Below are 25,431 nucleotides of genomic sequence, written 5' to 3'. Positions count from 1 at the left end.
TCCGCTCCTTGAGTTCTCTCCAGCACTGGAAAGCTGATCCAATATTTTACACGGGTCCTACTTCTTGCCTTGTCGTTCCGCAGACGTTTTCCTCTTTTGTTTTTTATCCGCCATCTCTATCTTTCTGTCACTCGACTTGGCTAATGTCCGTCCTGTGCACTGAACTCTCTCTCCTCCACATCATGAGTAGATACGCCCCTTACTGCTGATTGGCTACAAGTTTGTTTTGCTATTCGGCCCGAATCAGTTTTCTAAAGTGTTTTTGAAAAATCGCTTACCCCACCTTTAATGACAACATTTTCATTTTGGTGTGGAGTATCCCTTTAAGGAACACGTGATCCAAGTTGACCGTTAAGCTTTCTCTAACAGTAAGTAGTCCAGACCCTCTCATCTCCCTATAGTAAGATAATCTCTGGTGCACTTTGAGCTTCAAAAATGCTCTTCAGAAACCTACGGGTTTTTTTTTTTTTTTTTTTAAGTCAATGGTTTTACCACACTGTAAAAAAAAAGTTGACCTTAACTAAAAAAAAATAAGGCAACCTATCACACTCAACTTGTTAAGTTAACTCAACTAGCAACTGACAACTTAAAAACTTTAGTTCATCTAATGTTTAAATGTCAGTCTACTGAGTGTTAAAATATCTGTCAGAGCAACCAAAGATTTTTAGCATTTAGCAATGCTAATCTTTTTTAACAATCCTCTTTCTTTTAGATTTATGTTTATTTTCAAACCCTTCTACATAATATGGGTAGTATTTGCCTCTTAAAACTAAAGGCAAACATTTATGCTGATAGACAAATGTATTAAACAAGATGCAATGAGATGCACATACAGTAGCCTACCTCAGCACACGATTCTCAACCATGCTGAGGATCAACAAATTTTAAATCAGTAAAAATATGAACTCTGATCAACATGACAGCAAACTGACAGACAACAGCAGCAGCAGCATACATTAAGCCAGTAAAATTTAAAACAATGATATTATTTTAATAATAATTAACATAAAATGTTTTCAAGCTGCAATGCATGCTGGGAACCTGTGCAATATTGTTCAATGTAAAATTGTTTGTTCAGATGACTCAATTTGAAAAGTTGGGAGAACATTTGGATATGTTGTGAACAAATACTAAGTAAGGTAAACAAAACAACTTTTGGTAGCGACATAGAGTATTTTTGTTCAGTTCACACAAAAAATTTAACTGGCTTCTCCTACTAAAAATGATTTGTTTAAGGCTACTTTTTTTACATTGGTTAGTAGAACTTTTCAAAAGTTGGATTTTTTTATAGTGCACGTTCGTTCTTTGATACTTTTTGGAGCTTGATAATCACCATCCTCAACATTTTGTGATATTGTCAGAGCCATATTCATAGGCCTGTACTTGTAATCACCATCCTCAACTTTCTGTGATATTGTCAGAGCCATATTCATAGGCCTGTACTTGTTGCACTTAATTTTGTTCAGCTAAAATTATATTTCAACCACTAAAATTATATGCCATTTAGAGTAAAAAATTAATATAAAACAAAATACTGACTAAATGTAAATAATGTCAAAAGACAAATGACAAACAAAATACTGTGTAAAAATGAACACTGACAAGACTCTTGACCATTAGAGGGCAGTATTGAATCAAAGCTAAGCTTAGACAGGAAAGGTCTCAGGTATATGTCCAGAAGGGCAACTCGATTCTTCGTGTTTGCAGACAGTCGCTTACTCATTTTAGGAAAGACTGCATGATAATGCTCATTTATTATTCTATAAAATTATATCTTCTTGCATTCTACATGAAGCATTCACTATTTTCGTCAGCAGGGATGTAGGAACATACAAAAGCAAGGTCCTGTTTTATGTAGCATAAACTGAAGGTCACATTAATATAATATGTGGACGTGCATTTCCTTTCTCTAAACTGCTCTCATGAAAAGTTGGCTTGAAGAGCTTTCATAAAGGAGGATGCGCAGCCAACTTGAAATAAGACATGAATTTATTATGTTGTCAGGAGGTGGCAATGCCAATGGATGTGAGACTGGTGAACAAGTCCATCTTGTTTGAGGATTTAAACAGAAATTAAAAAGGCATTGTATTCAGTGCAAAACATTGAGTTCGACTTTCCCTAACAGAGCAATAACAAGTGTTATTTGTGCAAATAGGCCAAGAATTGTCAAAACACAAAGAGATGATGAATTTCTAATCTTTATTTGACAGGATAAATGTGATCGGTCAGCCAAAGGAGGGAGGTGAGGATGGGAGACGGCATTTAAGTGCCATAACTGTGAAGACGGTGCACTCTTATTGGCCGACACACAGGTATTTTGACACAGAATCATTGTGACGTCACACTTCTGGATTATTGCAGTATTGAATAGGTTGACTTGATCGTGACATGGCATAACATATGTATATAGGGAGATACACTCCTCCCTTTGTCTCTTCTCTTCATTCCATTTTTCCTTTGATGAATTAGAGAGACTTAAGCACTTATGGTTATGAAAGCTGATTTGCTTGCTCTCATGGACAGAATGCTTTAATGAACAGAGGCACGACCCTGTGTGGCGAATACTGACTTATGTCTCGTCGTTGATGTTATGCGGTGAACACAGACATTGTGAATCACTGGTGACTTCCTGCCACTTGGAGCCCAAACAAAGACAAAAGTAATGCATTCCTAGTTTGACTTTCACCCTAATACTGTTGTATTTTTAAAAGCTAACGGTCAAGATATATAATATGTATATAAGATATGTGATAGAGCAGCTGTACTATGCAGCTTTGTGGTTTGTAATAGGACTTTTTTTGCAGAGCACTGCTGGTGAGGGAAATATGTGAAGAGAACAAAGACTGAAAAGGCAAAGCAAGAGTGTGAGGTCATTTAAAGCACTCCGGAAATATAGTCAAGAAAAAAATTTAATCCATGGGTGAACATTTTTGCATAATCTGCTTTCTGAAAGATGAGTTTCTGAGATTCCCTGCTTAATGAACCGTACGGATGAAACTGATAGAGAAATCCACACTTAAAGTCTTAACTGCCTGCTAGTGGCCCTTGAGTTCATAAGGGTCAAATATGCTATGCAAATAGGAAGAAGGATATGGAGACTCAATTAGCAGAGGAAATAGCTAGCAATGATATGGCCTCATTTTGCTTTTATTAATTATTACTAGGTTATATATAATATACACTACAGTTCAAAAGTTTGGGGTCAGTAAGATTTTTTGAAAGAAATTAATACTTATATTTAGCGAGGATGCATTAAATTAATTAAAAGTTACAGTAAAGACTTTTACATTGTTACAAAAAATTATATTTTTCAAATAAATGCTGTTCTTTTGAACTTTACATTCATCACAGAATCTTGAAAACATGTATTACGATTTCCACAAAAAAAATAAAGCCATTTATAAGCAAAAAATAAATATTTTTTGAGTACTGAATCTGCATGTTAGAAAGCTTTCTGAAAGATCATGTGACACTGAAGACTGGAGTAATGCTGCTGAAAATTCAGCTTTGCCATTCCAGGAATAAATTACATTTTAAAATTCAATTCAAATTGTAAACAATTGTTTTAAATGGTAATATTTCGTAATATTACTATATTTTGGATCAAATAAATGCAGCCTTGGTGACGAAATGAGGCTTCTAAAACTTTACAGATCCCAAACTTTTAAATGGTAGTTTAAATATTTAAATCAAATGTGTTAAATAGAGCTGGAAGTACTGTAATTCTACAAATAAATAATATCCAAATTTGCCAAAAAACTTAATAAACAAACAAGAAGCACAGACTCTGGGAATGACAAGTGTTCAAATTATCCTTAGATCTGCTGATTTGCAAACACAGGTTCACTGACATTTATATCCAGTAAATAATGACTTAAAATCAAGGAAGTCAATGAGTCACTGACTAAATGTGCTTTTGAATATGAGAATGGTCATAACCAATGGTTTATATTTTCATGAGAAGCTATTATGTGTTTCTGAGGAGGCAGTAATGTGGTGTGCGAGGATTGATGGGAACAGGGGAGATAGACAAGAAGGATAGAAGACAGACAGAAAGGAGATGAAATGCAAGCAAGTACAGGAGGCCTAATAAATAGCGCAGTACTGCTCAGAATTTCATCATGACTTTTCATGTCAGTTTGGCCTCTCAGTCTCTTAATTTTGAACTCTCAGGTTTTTTAAGACTCGTCTATCTATGTTTTAGCCAGTCTGCCTGACCACTGCAGACCTCTGTAAAGAATTTAGGGGCTAAACGGGCTCATTCAGCTCAGAGCTCATCTGTTCAGTGTTGTACTGAAAAATCACATGGCTCGGGACGAGATTTTTATGGGTGGGAACTGGGAACCCTGTCCTAGATCACAGCGGGCCCCCCTTTTGGCAAATTCAACTGACTTTACCACCATTCCTTCAGTCTTTATAAACAGTCACTGTCACTGTGTTTCATATCTCACCAGGCATCCTCCCTCTTCATGTTGTGTGTTGTAGTAATACAATTCACACATTTATTATATCAATAATAATACAATACTGCATCAAAGCCCATTCTGAAGGACCAGACACTCGTGTGTTCGCACAGAAAAGAGAATGTTGTTGCAGTACATGGATCATGACAGGCTTCTAGTCCATAAGAAATAAATAAGACAGATGAAAATCAGATAGAAACAATGTTAAAACTGACATTTAAATTCATCCTTGTCTGACTATCTTACATGTACAGGTAACAAACAGAAGTCATGTGACTCTTGAGGAAGCAGACTGCTCGTTTTGGAGCTTGTGGGCGGTGGATGGCTTTCCATTTGCAGAGAAGAGTGCTGATTGGCTGCTGAGCAAAGTAAACAGGTGTCTCCTTTGTCTCCGATTGGCTAAAAGGACGGGAAGGTGGACTGGACGAGAGGCCTGAACGAGAATCCTGGACTAAATCCCCACTCTGTGTGATATTCCAAAAAAGGTTCGTATAAACCTAACGTTAGTCCAGAGTGACATTTGCCCTCTCCTTCGGCAGACCCCCCCTCCTCCCTTCGCCCTCCCGTCGCAACTGATGGTGGGTGTCCATTGGTGTGGCGGTGGATGGTGGTTAGTCAGCCGGGTGTGTTGGTGATAGTTTTGACTGTGTAGTTTTGGAACAGAGGCTGAAGGAACATTCCGATTGTGCCAAAGACACACACAAACACAAAGATCCAGAGAAATAGACGATCGATCACCATGGCCACATACTTCCAGTCCTCACTCACCTGTGAGACAAAAAGAACAGCAGATGAAATAAGGAGTGATGGTTGGATTGAGGGAAGTACAGCAGGGTTGTTATTGACAGCTAGCGGTTGAAATGGGTACTGCAGTCCAAATACAAAATATTGTTTCTTCCGCCCCCTCCTCCTCAAACTCGACGCTCACGCAGATTGCCTGTTTGAGGACTCGCAAGAGGAATGAGCACAATTTACAATACTGATGAGCCTCACTCACTGTGAGTTTATCCGTGTTTTAATATTCCTCTGGTCATAAAGCTTTTTAGATGGATGCCGAGGCTTTTTAGGTCGGGTAGAAACGATCTCTGTCCCAGTTCATTTGCTGGATTCCATGGCTGCAATACGTTCTGTTTTCTCCGAAGTGGCAACCCTTAGTAGTCAAAATACTATTGGTTAAACTGGCAGTGGGCGGAATCACACAGACCAAAACAAAACAGACATTCCAACACGGAACACACATTTCAAAGTAGAATAACTGGCTGTAGTTCAGAATGAACTTTGCATGATTCCTAAATATCTGCAAACATATTACGGTATTTTTATGCTTAAGTACAGTCAAAAAATTACATACAGCACCTTTAAATAAAACTATTACAAATTGTTTTCATTAATTTAAATAAAACGGAAATAAAATATAAATATTAGATGATTTAGATGGCAAATAACAGAAATATGTTTAGGCTGAAGTACTTAAAATTATTAAAAAGTTAATAAAAATGACAAGCACAACAACATTACAAAAATTTAAACTGAAATTAAAACTTAAAATATAAAAGTAAATGATAAGTGAAAATGTTAATAAATTCTATAATAGTATATAAATAATTTTAAATAACACTGGTGTGCCATATGTGTTTAAGTAGAACAGAGGACAAAGAGAAAGAGAACAAGGAACGGGGTGAAATAAATTCTCCCCAAAATTCTGTAATTATTTTTATCTGTGATTATTCCAAACCTGTATACTGATATTTCCCATTCTCTCATTTTCTTTGTTCTCTAAAAAGGACAAAAATGCACCACAAAAGCCACTTTTTGCAGTTCATATTAATTATGATTAAAATTAAGAATGCTTTTACAAGTCCAATTTAATTCATGAATTTATGCTCAGGTAGCATAAACAGATAATACTGCAATTTGAATTTTGAATTCAATGGTAAAACATTCAAATGAATGGGAAAGCAATTTAACTTAATTAACAGTGAAAAAAGTATAATTGTCAAGACAAACTGAATGCTGGCTTGAAAGTTTTAGAGTCTGAAGTTTGAAGATTTTATAGGTGTTCAAATACATTTTCCCAGTTTCCCAGAATTCCATTACCTGTTGAATTTCTTTGCCCAACTCTGGTATAATGTTTGTCAGATACACTGTAAAAAATGACAGTGAATTTAATGGTAAAAGACTGTAAAAATGCTACAGTAAAATCCTGTTAAATGGTTAACGGTAAATTCCCCTACTATATACGGTGAATGTTTATTGCATTATTTCATTTTCATGTGTGTTACCATGATGGTGTTTAGTGTTTGTGTGAATGACACTGTGCACCTTCTATATATGTTATTATTTAAAAGCTGCTTTTAATGGGCTTTGTTTCATCATGTGACTTTCTCATCACCTCCTGCATTTGGTGGTTATCAGTGTATTACAAAGGTACAAAACAGATTTCAGTACTTCAATAGGATGGTATATTAACATTATATCTGTTAATGAAATTACGGTATTTAACTGTAAATTTAAGTTAAACCCGTAAAACCTAAAACGTTGCTACCGTATTTTTTACGGTAGAATTCCGGCAACCACAGCTGCCGGTTTATTACCGTAAATTTTACGGATTTTTTTTTACAGTGTAGCCTCATCCATAAATGGCAATACAAACTGTGACTGACTCTTGTACATGTCAGTCCAGCTGCTCTTCCTGTCTTAAGTGGGCGGTTCTTGACTAGAATATACTGTAGTTTGGACAGACCTTATGACGTTTAGTCTCTGACGACTATAAATGACGTCATGATGTTAAACCTGGGCCACAGATGCCATATTTGATTTGAGAACCTCAGTAGAGAGGAATGAATAACAACAAATGAATCAGCAAAGAAAAGTGTCCTTTTTGTAACTTGACAGACGTGCTCACTTTGAACTCGTTACATTGCAAACAGCTGCATGACTCTTCAAAATTCTCCTTTTGTGTGAAAAGATAGCAATAAATATTTTTTACAAAAAAAAAACAAAAAAAACAACCCCCCACATTTTTTTTTCCAAAAAAAAAAAAAATGTTTTAAAGGCGAAATGTCAAAAAGAGATGAAGATGTCAGATGTAAAAGGGAGACAGGACATAGATGAGTCACACATAAAATGTGGGGGTGGGGTAAAAAAAAAAAGATTGAGAGGTAAACATAAGATGGGAAATTGGATGTGAATGTGTGGGAGTGAGTGAGAGAAGGGAAGAGAGAAGAGGGTGAAGGAAAAGGTTAATGTGAACAGAGACTTCATTCTGCCACAGTGCTCTGATGAGGTGAGACACACGGGACTTGAACCGTAAGCACGGCAAAGGCTGCAAGGGAGTTGGCATGGAGACGCCTTGTTATCATGAGAATGAAACTCTGTGCAGGTCGAGATGATTGACAGAATTACTGAGTGCTGTTAATTTTACCACATGTTGACTGTGTTCCTGCTCTTAAGAAGAAACCAACTGCTCAAGCTCACTTAAAAATATTGCTGAGTTATAAAATATATTGCTGAATGTTCTAACTAAACAATATCATCAAAATAATGTGAAAAGATAAATAAAAAACTCACTATAAATCTATTAATATCTCTTTGGAACTTAAAATGGACCCATTTAAAAGATAAAATAATTTAAAGCACTGTATGACTCATAAAATAAATAATGCATTTTTATTTTTAGAATAAAATAATAAATTACATAAATAAAATCATTAAGAATATATTACTGATTTTGAAATAATTTTTGGTATTATTACAAATATTAGGGTTGTGCCGGAACATTTTAATGTAATTGAACCTTCGCAAAGGCCCGCCCCCCTTTGTTATTGTAGCTATGTCCGACAAGTCATGCCACTCTCACGCCACACGTTCTCACGCAGTGAAAAATACATCGCGGAGCAAGAAGGAAACTGATAATAACACACAAACAGACAAGACAGAACAGGTTACTTTTGGTATGAAACAAAGTCTCAGCTTTCAAATTTTGTCATTTTTAAGAAATTCAAACAATAAATACCATTTTGTGGCTCTTTAATGTCGTGACAGGTCGCTGTAGCGCCTCAGTTCAAGCGGCACGTGAACCAATCATCTTTTCATATTTACTTAAAGCACAAAATAAACATGAATGAACATCAGAAGTATCTTGTTTCAACTGCGGAGAGATGTCAATACACACCATTTTTCAAGTTCAAGTCCACCAACATTACAGTAATCTAGTCTCTGGTCTGGTTTGTTTGTCAGACAAAAATGGCAGATTCTGCGTTATGATTGGTCAGATCGCCTGTCAATCTAACTCCCTGTGAGGGGTCAGTTGAATATATATATTTTAATATATGTTCAGTGCTTAATCACCTCAACTTTCTAGAAATAGATCAGTTGGCGTCTATCACTTGGCTTGTAAAATGCACATCTCTGTAAAAAAAAAAGAATCACCTCCAGTATCATTCAGCACGACTGCTACTGTCATACGTGAGTAATGCTGAGACTCACACGGTGTTTGACAGAATGGGACTGTAAGCAATTTAAATGCCAACAGTGAGTGTAGTGCTGATGTGTAGCTATGCTTTGGCTAAAGACCACATCTCTTTTTTAATGCTTCAGGACTTGCCTGTCAAAGCCTCCACATCAGAGATTATTAAACCACAAGTGTGGAGCTGCATATTGATCTGAGTGTGTCTGTGGGAATGTGTGTAAGCTTTCACTGAGCTCATAATGAATGTCAAGTTTTGAGTCAGGCCTGGATGATCTAATGCTCACTCTAACAGTTTTAGTGTTATTTCTGACTTTGTTTTAGATGTAGTTGCCAAAAAATAATTTAACATTATGATATAATTTAGCAATTAGTGAATAGAACTTTGCTTCAGTTCTGCTTCTCTTATATCAATGTAACACTAACCAACCCATCTTTTCATTTTTACACTTCAGGAGATACAGGTCCAGTTGAGTAAGCATAAGAGAAATAGAATCTGGACACTGGTGTTTGTCACGGTGCGCTACTGTGAGGAGCACGGAGACGGAGGGAATCCAGAAATAATTAACTTTATTTTAACACCAAGGGACACACACGTAGCACAGGAATCGACGAACATTCAACAAGTAGATCCGACAAAACCAAACAGAACAGACTGGGGCTTATAAACACAGGGGAATGAGGATAATTAACTAAACACAGCTGGGAACAAATGAAGAACTAATCGGGGAACATAATGGGAACAGGAAGGACCAAATAAGGGCATGGAAGGCACATGGGGAGCAAAACACACACAAAACAAGGAACAGAGTCTGACATTACTCCCCCTTCCCGGAAGGCGCGTGCTCGCGCCTCACAACATCCAACGGGGAGAGGGGGTGGGCACTCTGGAGGCCCCTCAGGACAGACATGGGACAGCAGGCCTCCAGAGTGGTACCTGTTCGGGGCGCCATGGCGGATCAGGCAGTTTGGGCCAACATGGCGGAGCAGGCAGCTCGGGGAGCCATGGCGGAGTAGGGAACTCAGGGGGCCATGGCGGATCAGGCAGACTAGGAGGCCATGGCCGGAGCAGGCAGACTAGTAGGCCATGGCGAATCAGACAGTTCAGGAGGCCATGGCGGAGTAGGGAACTCAGGAGGCCATGGCGGATCAGGCAGACTAGGAGGCCATGGCGGAGCAGGCAGACTAGGAGGCCATGGCGGAGCAGGGGACTCAGGAGGCCATGGCAGATCAGGCAGTTCAGGATGCCATGGCGGAGCAGACAGTTCAGATGGCCATGGCGGAGTAGGGAACCTCCGCCTCGCTACTCGGCCCGGCCACTACAGATGGACCCATACTACCCCCCCCCAAAAAATAATTGGGGAAAATATCGTCTTTGGAGGCCCTCCGTAGGCCTAACTCGGGAACAGTGGCCCTCCCTGGGCTTGACTTGGGGACTGGAGCCCTCCTTGGGCTCGACATGGGAACTGGAGCCCTTTCTGTGCTACCCTCGGGGACTGGAGCCTTCTCTGGGCTAAACTCGGGGACTGGAGCCCTCACTGGGCTAAACTCGGGGACAGGAGCCCTCACTGGGCTAAACTCGGGAACAGGAGCCCTCTGTGGGCTAAACTCGGGAACAGGAGCACTCCGTGGGCTAAACTCGGGAACAGGAGCCCGAGTTTAGGCTGGAGCCGACACTGGAGCGAGCTCTGGGGCTGGAGACGACCGCCTTATCCTCCTTAGATTCCCCTTTAGGTTCGGGGTGAATGCCGCGGCTGGCGGACTTGACATCAGAGTGGCCGGTGGGCTTGACAGAGGAACGGCCGGCGGGCTTGAGAATGCCGCTGTCAGCAAGCTTGACTGAGGAACGGCCGGCAGACTTGACTTAGGAGCGGCTGGCGGGCTTGAGAATGCCACGGCCGGCAGGCTTGACTTTGGAGCGGCCAGCGGAGGGGCTCCGGATCGGGATCGGAGGCTCTCCAGACACCGGATGACCGCCTCCTTCCAGTCGAGTTTGGTGGTGTCTGGGAGTTCCACGGGGCAATGGTATGTGATCCTGAGCCGGAACAGCGTCACCAGGGTCTCCCCATCCAGGGAGCTGGCGAGGGCGAGCGGCACGAATGCCCTCACGTAGGTGAACGTGTCGCTCGTTCCTCCATGTTGACGGGGAGAAACGAAATTGAAAACAAAAGACTTATAAAACAAAAACACGGGAGAAGGGGCACCGCTTACTTTTCTGTTTTGGTCAGGTCTTCTGTCAAGGTGCGCTACTGTGAGGAGCACGGAGACGAAGGAGCGAGGAGATGGAGGGAATCCAGAAATAATTAACTTTATTTTAACACCAAGGAACACACACACAGGAATCAACAAACATTCAACAAGTAGACCCGACAAAACCAAACTGAACAGACTGGTGCTTATAAACACAGGGGAATGCGGATAATTAACTAAACACAGCTGGGAACAAATGAAGAACTAATCAGGGACCATAATGGGAACAGGAAGGACCAAATAAGGGCATGGAAGGGGGGAGCAAAACACACATGAGGAGCAAAACACACACAAAACAAGGAACAGAGTCTGACATGTTACAGCTACAGTTTATGTCCAATTAAAAAAGGCTGTAGGTGATACATGTTGTCTGGAATGATTATTTATAATTATTAATTATTATTAGTCTTTTTTGACAGTTCTGCAGCTGTTACCAGGATGGGATGAATTTTTATTATTTTTTTAGTCATTTGCTTCAATTAGGACTTCGTTATTATGTAACTATTTGTCCCATTTTTGTCTAAGTAATTTAGCATTTTTTAAACTTTTTAAAATGCCAAATGACATATGAATATTTATTAAGTATATATTCATGATTAATATAAATGATAAATTAATAAATAGGGTATAACATAAAATAGGCCTATAACCTATTAATTAATCTGGCTAATAATGCCTAAAAATATAATAATTATGTCTACTAAGCTCTGATAATGTATGAAATATATTAACAGACTATCCAAATTTTAATAAAACAATAAGCCTATACCTTTAGAAATACGGATGTGTCTGTCACTTTAAAGGTATGCTTCACCCCAAAAAATGAAAATTGACATAATTTACCCAGGTTTTTCTAAATCTGCATAAAGTTCTTTCTTCTGTTGAACACAAAAGAAGATACTTTGAAGAATGTGGGTAACTAAACAGCTGCTGGTCCTCAGTAACTTCAGTAGAGAATAAATACATTGGGGACTAGAAACTGTTTGGTTACCCACATTCTTCAAAGTATCTTCTTTTATGTTTAACAGAAGAAATAAATTATTTCAGGTTTGTAACAACTTGTGGGTGTGTAAACGTTTAACAAAACATTTTTGGGTGAACTATCCCTTTAGACAGTCCACAGTGAGCAGGCTTCTCTGCGCGTTCATCATTAGTTACTAAACAGATCCATTGATAAATTTCCCATTCAGCCCTACATCTGGAGAGCCTTGTGTTCAAAGGGCGGACGTGAGCTCTATAGATGTTTTAAACCACGCAGCTTTACCACATGCTGCGGTCGCGTGAAAGGGCCTTAACGGTGCACGTTCTGGAGACTCCGTTGCTATGGAAACAAAGACGCCAAAATGCAATCACAACAAAAATGAACTTCTCTAATACTTTTTATGAAATTAATTTAATTATAATTGCGATTAGTATTATAAACAGTGCACAATACCTATTTGTTGATTCAACTATGTGTTGGCCTTTGTAAAATACGGGACAATTGATTTCATACGGGATGCATCATTTTACCGTTAAAGGTCCCCTGAAGTGCCTTGAAACACGCACCGTTATTCTATGTGGTGATGTAATTTCAACTGAAAAAGGAAGACAGGGCGGGTCATATCGAGCAGCCCTGCCCCCTTTTTAAAATAGCCAATAGCGTTTCATTTATATCTGCTCAGGTCAGAGCTGTTGAGATCGGTAAAGCGCATTTGACAGCCACAGTCTAATAGATTACCCCCTAGATTCAATATGAAACTCTTAGTAAAACAAAATGGTGATCATAATCATGCTGAGGCTGTGTAGTTTTAAAAGTGTTTAATATATCAAAGTCCCTTTAAGGCAAGTCATGTCACTCGGCGGCCATCTTTGAAACGCCTCTCGGGCATGCAAGTGCAGCTCCTATCACTTTGAATGGGGAAACATCAAATTCTCCAAACTGTTCACTAAGCTTATGATTAAATTTAAATTTGAAATCACCAATGAAATCTGACAACAACTGCATCATAAATGTTGTTTCTTTTGCTCAAATAGCGTTATAAAAAGCTTATTTCTCAGGCTAGATCAGCCATTGCGTATGCGCAGTCCTGAGCACACGTCTCAGAGCGCTGACTTTACCGATTAGCGATTGGCTCTTTCATTCAGAAGGCGGTGCTTCCTGCGATTGAGCGGCCATATTAAGCGTTACATTTTTCCCCATTCAAAACTATACGAGTGACAAGTCTTGGGTATTCTATAGTCTTTGAATAAATGTGGACTCGCGCATATGATCCGCTCCGTGCGATCGCGTCTCTGGACAAGAGCCAAAGTCCGGATCAGACTGTGCGCTTCTGCGGTTCGCGTTACACAACGTGAAACCAGACCTCATTTGCCCCAGTCAAAAGCATATTTACAGTCTGAATCGTTCCCTATCGCCTACATTGTGCACTACGTGCCATTCACCATACAGAAAATACTAACACTGTGAACAAGTGACCGATCTCAGCCGCAGGTTCAGCGTCTATTTATAGTGTAGGGGGCGGGCGCTTCGGATTCTAGAGAGCATTTGATTGGTCAGAAGATTTGATGAGAAACTGAAGTACGAGGTGACGTCAAAACCCTATGTCTGGATGACTACGACAAACTTAATTTTCTTTATATTGTGATCATGATTATGATTGGGATAAACTTTACATTAAAATGCAGCACTTATTTTGAGTATGACAGCTGCATACCATCGAGTACGTTTACATGGACAACAATATTCAGATTTTAACACGATTAAGACAATACTCTGATTAAGAATCTACCATGTAAACAGAGATTTTTGATGACCTTAATCCGGCTAAAGTCATACTCGAAGTAAACACTAATCGAATTAAGACATGTGGAGCATTCCTATTTTAGTCGCATTATCGAAGTGCAGTATAGACATGTACATACCTTTATCACACTTTTATCACCGTATAGGACTTTTCGCCGCATTTTGCGACAGGATACACACGGCAGTGCTCAACCATTTGACGGCAAACAAAAGAGCAACAACGCTTCAACAACGCTGTACGAGAAAATGAAAGGAATATTCTAAAAGCAACTCATGTAAACACCATAATCATAATATTGTCTTATTCAGAATAAGGTAAATAATTAGATTACTGATGTCTATGTAAACGTAGTCATAGTCTTTAAGCAAGCTACACATCAAAAACAAAAACGATTTAATGTGCTGTTGATTTATTGTAAATCTAATTAAAATTAGTCTTCTTAGCAGCATGACAGGCTGGTAGACTAATTAAACACCTCTGATTCACCACATAAAAATGGCAAGTTCTGTCATCATGTTACTTACCTTCATGTCATTACAAACCCACAAGACTTTCATGCATCTTCGAAACAGAAATGAACGTATTTTGAAGGAAACATGAGAAATTTTAGTCCCTCTACTTAAAGGGTTAGTTCACCCAAAAATTAAACTTCTGTGTCATTAATCACTTACCCTCATGTCGTTCCAAAGACCTTTGTTCATCTTTGGAACACAAATTAAGATATTTTTGATGAAATCTGATAGCTTTCTGACCCTGCATAGACAGCAACGTAGGGACATTTTTAAAATAGTCCATGTGACATCTGTGATTCAACTGTAATGTTATGAAGCTATATGAGAATACTTTTTGTGTGCAAAGAAAATAAAAATAATGACTTTATTCAACAATGTCTTCTCTTCCATGTCAGTCTTTGAACGTCTTTGACGTTCATGTGTCATTTGTGTTGCTATCTATGGGAGGGTCAGAAAGCTCTTTGATTTCATAAAAAATATCTTAATTTGTGTTTTGAAGTTGAACGAAGGTCTTACAGGTTTGGAACGACATGAGGGTGAATACTTAATGACAGAAGTTTCATTTTTGGGTGCATTAATCCCTTTAAAGTCCCTTCCAAAACTTTTATGCTTCAAAATGTTCATGAAAATGTCTCTTAAGAGACATGACCACTTTATATGATGAGCAGATTTACTTCAGGCTTTTATTCACATACAAACATTGATCAACCCACATACAATAAATATACTGTAGTCAACTGAGGCTTAACCACATTTGGTTAATGTGTGAGAATAAATTTTACAGGTCAAATCTGCATTGACTTCCTATGGAAGGACAGACATTTCAGGTTTCATTAAAAATATTTCATTTGTTTTGAAGATGAACAAAAGTCTTATGGGTTTAGTACAACATGGGTGAGTAATAGATGGAATAATTTTTATTTTCGAGTGAACTACAGTACAGCATGCCTTTAAATTTAATGGTATAATTGGCACTTGTTTCGATTATCAAAGCATGCCATGATCATTCTGCAATCAAAATGACTTATTCAATTAAATGTGCAGGCCTAATAACATTTTAGCTTCTTAGCAATGAAGTTATTTAGTTTGAACAAAAGGAAATGTTTTCATCTCATATTTCCAGCTTGAGTCATCAAGCTGGTTGTCAGTGGCACTACTCATTTAAGACACACCAATGAACAGGAAGTATTATTTAAACAAAAGCCGCTTTTCCACCGCAATTACCTGGAACAATTTGTCCCAGGACCTTTTTCCCCCTAGACCTGTTGCTGTCTTCGTTTCCATCGCGGTCTAAAGTACAGAGAAGATTAGACAAATAGTCTGGTGACGTAGGTCTGCACGCGTTTCTCAATACCAAGTAGCCTACGCAAATTTCGGACTTGCATCCTCGGTAGTTCAGACTTCGCAAGTTGGACTCAGGAGTGTGAACTCCTGGGGATGGGATGATGCAAGTCCGGTAATTCTGCAAATGGAACAACAGCGTACTCGATAACGTCAGTCAGCTCGCCTTGGCTACTGCAATTTTCCTCACTGTATTTTCAATAAGTCGAAATATGATATCAAACACCACCTGCCTCTTTTCGTTTTCATTTAAACATATTAATAGCTGCAGAAATGTACTTCAGGGAACGTACATACATTATAATGGAACGAAATATTATATCAAACAGTATTGCCTCTTTTCATTTTCGTTTTACCATATTAATAGAATAATAGAATAAAGACCAAAGATTACCTGTTAGATTTACCCAAAACGAATTATATCTTATGTTTAACCACTACAGAGACATCAGAGCCAGCAGCAAATGTCAGAAGGACTAGCCGAGTTGAGGCTGCTCTCATTGGGAAACATGAGCACAGAGCGCCCGCTGATCGTGTGGAGCTCACATCGCTGAAATGGGCAAAGCACATTTTCAAATAGGCGCTGTCTTTATAAATAAACTGCAGATTTGAGTTTTAAACAACTACATTCTCGCCTGAAATACTTTAAAAACTACATTTCATGACACAATAACAGTAATATTTAAAAAAATTATGCGAATATATTGTGGTTGATACAATGATGCGTGAACTCAACCAGTCAGCATGTTCAGCGCCCAAGTTCCACCCCAAAAGTTCCGGACCTTTGAAAAAGCACTACCTCGCGAGCAGGTACTTTCTGAGGGGCAAATTTTTACCTGGAACTTTATTTAGATCCTGGTTCCTGCGGTGGAAACACAACGAGTACCGGCCCAAAGTTCCTAGTTCCTGGGGAAAGTTCCTGCGGTGTGGACGGGGCTTATGACTGCTATGAATGATAGCATGCTATTGTTGCTAATGTGAAAACACTCATACGCACATTAATATATGTGATTATGAAACAGAATGACTCACACTACGGTCGTCGTCCTCGCTCTTCATGTGGTTTGCGATGAAGCGGACTCCGTCTACAGCCTCCTCGAACCCTGGGCAGGCCTGGGCCAGCAGAGCCTGGGTGAGGACTGTAGGGGGCTGCTGCTTTCCCTGAGGTAGAGCAGAGCTTTGCAATGGATTTGAACCTCCTTCCCTGGCCTCTCTCCCACTTTCCCTTATCCCGTTTAGTCCATCTGTCGACCCCCCTCCGCCACGCAACTCTGCCCCAAACTGTTTAACTGAGGTCTGGTTCACATAGCATGTGCACGCCTCATTGTTCTCTTTGCTCCCCGACGAAGAGCCGCCCAGGCCCAAACCCGCCATGAGCCCAGCAGCCAGACCCGCTCGCCCACCTTCCTGCTGTTCGTTGGCACGCCGGCGTTGGCGCAAACGCTGACGCTCGCTGCTGTTGCACGGCTGCCGCATGAAAAGCAAAGCAGGTAACTTGTTGAGGAACACTAGCTTCACCCATGGAGGCATGGTGTGTGTGGTGGGTGACCGGTGATGCACGTTCAGCACGCACACACTTGTCACAATGGAGAACGTGACCAGCACCATGGTGAACATCAGATACTTCCCGACCAGAGGGACGTCGAGAGACGTGGGCGGCACAATTTTGGAGATCAGCAGCAGGAACACAGTGAGGGCCAGTAGCACTGAGATACAGAGCGTCATCTTCTCCCCGCAGTCTGACGGAAGGTAGAAGACCAAGATGGCCAGCGAGGTGATGAGGACGCAAGGAATGATGAGGTTGATGGTGTAAAAGAGGGGTTTGCGCCGGATGAGGAAGTCATAGGTGATATCTACGTAGGTTGGGTCCGAGGGGTTCTCGTTGCGCCGGCCGGGCAGAGCGATGATGTCCCACTCGCCACTGGGTGTGAAATCGTCCATGCTAGCCACGTCCGCACGCAGAACCAGGTCCACTTCTGTGCGGTCGTAGGTCCACGAGCGGAAGCTTAATGTGCAGTTCTGCTGGTCGAAGGGAAAGTGCTTCACCTCAATTTTACAGGCACTCTTATAGATCGCTGGTGGCAGCCAGAAGACACTTCCATCGTAGGAGATGACAGCATTTGAGTAGAAAGACACCTCATACATGCCGTCAGCACTGATGGGGAAGGAGACAGAGAGGTTACGAGATGGTTTATACTTCAAAGTAAACTTTATCAATAGCATTTGTGGCATAATGTCGACTATCACATAAAATAATTTAGGATCGATTGTCTGGACCAGAGTTCAATTGAAAACCCATCTGGGACTGGGTTCACACTGTGTTTTTGGTTCAGAGCCACAGTACATCAGGGTTTTCTGCAGGTCCTTAAAATGGTACATTTTTTAATTTAAGGCCATAAAAAGTCTTAAATGGTACAAGAAAGTCTTAATTATGATTTCAAGAGGTCTTAAATTTGGGGATGGAAAGACAAGAATTGCGATTTGGCTAAATGTGACAATTAAACTTAAAAAGGCTATAATTTGATTACAGTTAAACTCTGCGGACCCGGATACGGGTCCAAAATCGTGTTAAAAATGTTTATGCTTCATTTACATAGCCTTCCTTATATGGTATCAGCCCATATATGGGTTCATTTGAAAGCTTGGAGTGTCTTCTTTACAAAGAATACCATTCCTTTTGGTTTTTATATTCATAAAGCAGTCAAATTAAGCTTAGAAATGTATTCGTCCCACACACGAATTTCCGCCTAACCATTGCGAATAATTTTTACGAAGAATGTGTATTTTATATATTTTTCACAAAAAAGTCAAGTCATATATCACAAGAAAACTCTCATTCTCAGGAATTTGACGATGTAGATTATTTCATTGTGTGACAATCACAGATCGAATTATCTTCGATAGAATCGCGATGTAAAATTTTGTCACCTCTGAGCGAATTTACATTTATACTCGTAGCACTGCTTCAGTCAGCCGCAAACAGCCACAAATATCTATATACTCTATATTATCTTTTCGATTAGGATCTCTTCTTTCAAACAAGACCATTTTCACGTTTCTGCGTGCTTCCATCGGTGAGATATATAGCGTTTTGTCCAGATTGCGCAATAGACACTCGTCTGGGGGAAACACGCTTTCCGTATCATAAGCGCGCACAGCCAGCGCGTCTGATGTTATAGAGATCTGTGGTCGCTTGTGGACTGCAATTGGTCAGATTACATGTCTCAACTCGGCGGCCATTTCAGAGCCGTGAAATTTGACACCTCTGCGTCACTAGAGTGCACACGCGGCTCGGATTATATCAATCTATGATAATCATATTACAAGTTATATATGGTGAAGAATGTTCAGCGGCGCCGTGGAGAGGAATGAACGTGCGTCTGGTAAGGCTTTATGAGCGTGTGTTTGCGTGTTTTTGATATTGTAATCATTGTTTCGAAACGTGATAGCACAGTTAGCAATCTGATACACTGTTTATTGACAGAAAAGTACAATACATTATGCATTTCAGTGAATATACAGTAAATATACAGTAAATATACATGAATTATTACAGTGCTGTGTGAATGAACTGATATGTGTTTGTTTGATGCTCTGAATGTTAGGGATAGCTGCCGGTTAGCAAATTAGCTCCGCTCTGGATTGCAAAGGAAACTCACAATGACACATTTAGATGCAGAAATAGACAATTTGACTCGCTTCAGATATAATGTAATAACTCCTGTTTAGAAGCTGTTATTTGAAAGATTCTTTTTTCTGGTACTTTTTGGCATGTAGTGGCATCAAACAAAGTAAATTGCAGAGAGCTGGGCCTAATAGAACCTGAATTACAGAATTTCAAAAAAAATATATATTTTTAAAACTCCAAAAGCGCCTATGTTTTTTTTGTGTTTATTGTAATATTTGAAAAATATATAATGTTATTTATAAAGAATTACACTCATATTTTGTAGTTCAAAGGGTTTTCTTTACAATGAAACCATTTGTTTTCATTTCCTCCTTTGTATGTGTGTAGGGTAAACATTTGAATTTGAGTATGTCAAATTTAGGCGAAAATACCAAAAACGCCCCAGAGAATAAGTAGTTAAATAAACATGAGCACTGCTTGTTTCAAAGTCAGGTGCTGCGCTGCTTTTTGTACCGGGGAAACTGCTATATTTCTGCCATTCAGAAAGCGCCACCTGTTGGCAGAGAATGAATGTGCATTTTCAATAAGTCCATCTGCTGAAAATCAACCCATGTTTTTACGCTGCAGTTGTAAATGTGGACTGGTGGATAATGCATTATAAAAATCTAAACAATTAAGACAGTAAAATATATGTTATTTAATTAATATAAGAATTGATTGATAACAATTCTTTAAATTAATTGAATAATTGGATCATTTTGACCCATCCATTTTCTTAATGGTTTAAAGGTTGAAATGTGAAGTTTATCATTTTATAAAACTTTTCGTTTTTTTGTGAAAACCTGTATCTGAACTGTAAATCATGCATTTTATAGTCATTTTACAGTTTAATATATTACCATAGGCATTGCCCTACCCCGCTTATATGGTATTAATTTTATTTGTGCAGGTCTTACAAAAGGACTTTAAAAGTCTTAAATTTTAGCTTAAAAATCCTGCAGATACCCTGGTATGTTTGCGTCACCAGAGTAGCAGCTATTTACCTTTTTTGCTAGGAAATGACTAAGCAGGAGAAGATGGCAAAATGAATGGATAGCCTACAGTTGATTGCTCACCTCACTTTTGTGCTTTGGATTTTGAAAAATTGGTTTTGTTTCTAAAGTGCCAACACATAACGGCTCATGCACCATTTGTCACAAATGTAATGCAAAGGTTCAAAAGAATGCGGGACTCAATTTCTGCTGAAGGTGTGTGGGAATGAGATATAAATGATCTCTGCTTGGAGCACTTCAGTCAAGTTAAGTCAAATTTGTTGCATATACTGTACCCCAGACTGTCCCTTAGACAGACTCGGGTATGGTTCAGAAGTTCAGAAAACAGCAATCACATTATCCAAATGAACCAAACTCAAATGAAACCAGGTGCACACCAAAAGTGCTGTGAAAGCCCACTTAGACTCGTCAGTCGTCATTTTTTTAATGGCACAAATTAATACAGTAACATAAAAAGCAACCACATTTACTTGTTTATTTTTCTTTAAAAGGTTTACTATTATTAAGGTAAAATTGTCAAAAAAACTTTTTCAAGTGGGATTACTTTTCTAGGTGGGTAAACTTTTGGTTATGTATCACTGATTTAATTTGTAGATAGAGATTGCTTCATGTAAACAGTGCTTTACAGCTTTACACTTTTGTAACTTCAGTTTCTGGTATCATTGCACATACAGTATTGTGTGAATGTTTGCGAGTTTACGTAATCATGACAACAGGCATTTAAACGTGTACATTTAGCAGATGGCACATTGTATTCAAAGGACACACTTTATCAGCTTGTTCATTTGCTACATTATGAATCAAACCCATGACCTTGACAGACTGGATATTGTAACTTTAAGCAACATTACCCAGACAAGTTAAAGCACACAAGTCACATGGCAAGATATTGTGCATCCCTACATATAATGATTACATCTTTTGGCTATACTTTTAATACAGTGTATTTTAATATTGACTGCCTTACCCTGTTCACTTCAAATGTAAGTGCTTTATGTAACCGTTTAGTTGAGGCATTTGGTGCAGATACATCACATTTGCTAGGTACATAATCCAGAAAATATCATAACAATAGTAGAAAATGGAACTTGAATCTACTGAGAGTATTTGGGGCCTGTTTGTGGGTGTCTCTGCAGAGAGATTATCAATGATACATAAAGACAAACACAGGAGGGAGGCTGGTGTTAATTAGGTTGAATTTAAAGCATCTTCCACTGACAGCGAGAGAGGAGGAACATGCTTTATTTACAGTGAGGTCATGTAATGTGACATGAGAACACCGCTAATGAGACAAAGACTGATAAGCAGGAATATTATCTACCCTCTAATGACAGAGGAAAGGTATGGGTGATGGAAAGAAAGGATCAGATATGATAAAGACAGTGATAAACTAACTAGATAAGTACTGTAAATACACAAGAGCCAAAAATGGGATGATCTTTGAGACTTACTTGTTGTAAAGAACAACATCAGGTAACCAAATATGTTTGGAGGGAAGACGGACCTTCTTCATGCCATCAAACTCATCTGGGTTCCATGTTAGCCGGTAGTCCTGCCACTCCTGAGGATAGAGTGAAAATCAATAACCATGGTGGACTCGAGAGGCTATGATCCCTGGAGAAAGCAATCCATTAGGGTTTCTCAATGGCAGAATAAACAGATTATTTTGAATGGCTGTCAATGGAGAAAGATGTGTTTTGCAGCCAGATAATGTAGTTACAACACCTACTAGCACAAGTTTACGGCAAAACCTTGACCCTTTGGATAAAAGTAAAATACACTATTAATTTATGTTCTTTCCCCCCCACATTTTCCTCCTCACGTTATGAAAATGTAACTTCTCTTTATCCTGTGAACAGGAGGTGTAACCAATTCCACATGCTGTTAAGATCATGTTCATCTGTCACACACACCACTGCTCTCAGTCAATTAGCAGTATATTTAGCGTATGTATAAATGATCTGTCACTTTTCATTACTAATAGAAATGTCCTAATAAACTAGATTAGAAATAATTACTTGAGGCCATAAATGCTGACAGATTAAACAGACTGCAAATGAGAGCTGTCGTAGCCTAGCTAATGGTAGTCATATTAATACACACAAAAAGAGTGATAAATGTCTAATGATGGTCATTTAATACACTTCCTGTTGGGTTTGACCAGATAGTGACCACTAATGTAATTATACTACATTTTTTACTCTGACACACCAATCGCATACACATACACTCTGGTTAGGAAAGACACACACACAGTGGCAAAGTTTTATGGGTAACTTGTACTGACAGCAGCAATAACTCCTGCCAACTGACATCTATGGTCATAGTGACCATGAGCAGATGATTCAGAGAGGGAGTGACAGAAAGATGAAGATCGAGAGAGAAAAAAGAGAGATGTGTAAGAGAGTACTGTATCTGTACAAACAGATTTTCATGGGTTGTTTTGTATGTAATAATAACAGCTTGTGAGATACTGATGATGTAAACAAGCTCAAATTGAAATTTCATTTCAAAGTGAGAGTGAATATTCTGCATATTTACACTCTTAACCACATGTTTGTTTGTTTTTTAATTATGGCGGGAGATTTTTAATTATTGGTACCTGTTAATGTTAGGTATTTAATTGTGAATGCACACTTAAAGTTAATCTTTAAAAAAATTAATTATCTAATAATAGTTATGTAAGCTTTAGTAGAAATCAGTGGAATATCCACTGCAATGACAGAAAAACAAACGTGTGTCTGTGAAAACAATAAAATGGGGCATAAATAATGCAAGTATTGACTGACCTGTGTAAGCCAGACATTGGTGGTCATGATCTGTTCTCTCTCATGCTGTGTAAAAGAAAAAAACAGACAGAGAAATGTTAAAAGTTGATACAAATTTCAAATTAAATACAACTTGATAAAATAACAACTTAATAATAATAAAAATTAATTATATACTTTTTATTTATTCCAGCATTTATTAATATGTATTAATTATATTATTATTATTATTATAGTAAATATAATATGATATAATAATAATACCAAGCTGACAGAGAAAAGTAAAAAATAAAGGCAAATTGCAAAATTTTACGTAAATAATAAAAAATGAATCTGTTTTTGAACAACACATTTAAGTAAGTTATATAGTTTTATTCATTCCTGCATTTCTTAAAATGTATTAAATATATTATTATAATATATAATATAATATAATATAATATAATATAATATAATATAATACGAAGTACAAAAAGAAAGTATTCATCATGGTTCATCATTTCATGATTTAATATCTCTTTTTATTGACTTTAAGGCTACATTCTTGAGCATAATGGTTCTTTTATGGATCAAGGACGTTAAGAAGCCTCTGCCTGCTCTCCAGTGATGAATTACACAGGAATGACACCGCTTTCCTCCAGCTTTCAGCCCAGGTAAGTGAGCTGTTGCATTACAAGCATGAAGGAAGCATGTAATCGGCTGACAGCTGAGCAGTTAGCATAGAATGATGAGTGGTCAGTAAGCATGGGTAATTTGCTGCACCTGTGGGAACAGAGATGGCCATTTCCTGTTGTCCATACTCGCTTCTTACAGCATACTGACATCGTTTTACTCTAAAAATCATGCTAATACAGAAGCCTTTAAGCCTAACTGCATTATGTCACAGCTCAATTTTAGGCCTAAGTAGGCTTACTGAGCTAAGATACATAATACCACACTGAAAACCGACCAAATTTGAAAACAGAAGAGATGTTGAATAGACAAGAGGGTTTCATTAAATGCTCTGGCTCTGTCACGGATGACTTATTTGGTTGAACTCTTCTGAAGGGAACTAATGTTATGATTAAGTGATGTACAATTCATAAGGAGGCACAGCATGCCCAAAAAACTAGAACAGTTTAGTGAAACCTTTATTCATATGCATATTGTATGTAAATATGAGAGAACAATATGTAAACATGTCCACTGACCACACTGATGAGCTGAGCCAGCGAGACCATCAGCTGCACTGTCACCAGTTCTGAGCCATTAGTCGCTGGTCGGATCAGTTTGTTGTAGTGGGCTGGATTTAGAAGATGCTCCACCAGTCTCTCTTCTGTATCTGCCCCATCACTGCCTGTAAGAGATATACAGCACCATAGATCAATACACATCCCACATTTAAAAAAGATTCCCATTTTTGGAAGTGGCATCTGCTGTGTATTTTTGTTTAAACCTGAGGCACAGCTGCAAAACACAGAAAACCTCCTCTCTGGAGAACAGCTTGGATTTATGAAACAGAAATCTGTTATAACAAAATTCATGCAACTTTACATGGAAACCACAGAAAAAAATAATTAAAGAAAAAAATACAATTAAAAATAAAATGATATATGGCCAGATAAAACTGCAATATACAACGGGTAAAATAAGTATTGAGCACATCACCATTTTTCTCAGTAAATATATTTCTAAAGGTGCTGTTGACATTCAGTAAAAATCCAGATGTCGGTAACAATCCAAGTAATCCATACATACAAAGAAAGCAAAACAAATAAGTTCAGAAATTAAGTTCTGTGTAATAAGGTAGAATGACACAGGGAAAAAGTATTGAACACATGAAGAAAGGGAGGTGCAAAAAGGCATGGAAAGCCAAGACACCAGCTGAAATCTATCAGTAATTAGAAAGCAATCCTGCCCCTTGTCAGTGGAAATTAATATTAGTTGGTTCAGTCCCAATTGATGGCCTATAAAAAGGTGTCTCATGACCAATTTGTCACACAAGAAACATTTCATGATGGGTAAAAGCAAAGAGCTCTCTCAAGACCTTCGCAACCTTATTGTTGCAAAACATACTGATGGCATTGGTTACAGAAGGATTTCTATACTTCTGAATGTTCCAGTGAGCACTGTTGGGGCCATAATCCGGAAGTGGAAAGAACATCATTTCACCATAAACCGGCC

At 38.6% G+C, this 25,431-nt stretch overlaps 1 protein-coding gene across 1 annotated transcript in view; it reads right to left on the bottom strand.

The window, feature by feature from the left end:
* Positions 1-3,630: 3,630 nt before the first annotated feature.
* The window catches only part of LOC107714697 (neuronal acetylcholine receptor subunit beta-2-like), a 44,624-nt gene continuing 22,823 nt past the window's right edge, over positions 3,631-25,431 (bottom strand). Inside the window, exons 2-6 of the mRNA XM_016520649.1 lie at positions 24,459-24,604; positions 23,290-23,334; positions 21,952-22,061; positions 16,853-17,975; positions 3,631-5,231 (exon numbers count right to left, since the gene is read on the bottom strand). Coding sequence (XP_016376135.1) covers positions 5,079-5,231; positions 16,853-17,975; positions 21,952-22,061; positions 23,290-23,334; positions 24,459-24,604 — 1,577 coding nt within the window. The 3' untranslated portion in view covers positions 3,631-5,078. The remainder of the gene's footprint in view (positions 5,232-16,852; positions 17,976-21,951; positions 22,062-23,289; positions 23,335-24,458; positions 24,605-25,431) is intronic.

This window comes from Sinocyclocheilus rhinocerous, unplaced genomic scaffold (genome assembly GCF_001515625.1).
Source record: "Sinocyclocheilus rhinocerous isolate Xijiao unplaced genomic scaffold, SAMN03320098_v1.1 scaffold2194, whole genome shotgun sequence".
Classification (NCBI taxonomy): domain Eukaryota; kingdom Metazoa; phylum Chordata; class Actinopteri; order Cypriniformes; family Cyprinidae; genus Sinocyclocheilus; species Sinocyclocheilus rhinocerous.
The sequence above is the reverse complement of the archived record's forward strand: the minus strand, read 5'-3'. Positions and strand labels throughout refer to the sequence as shown.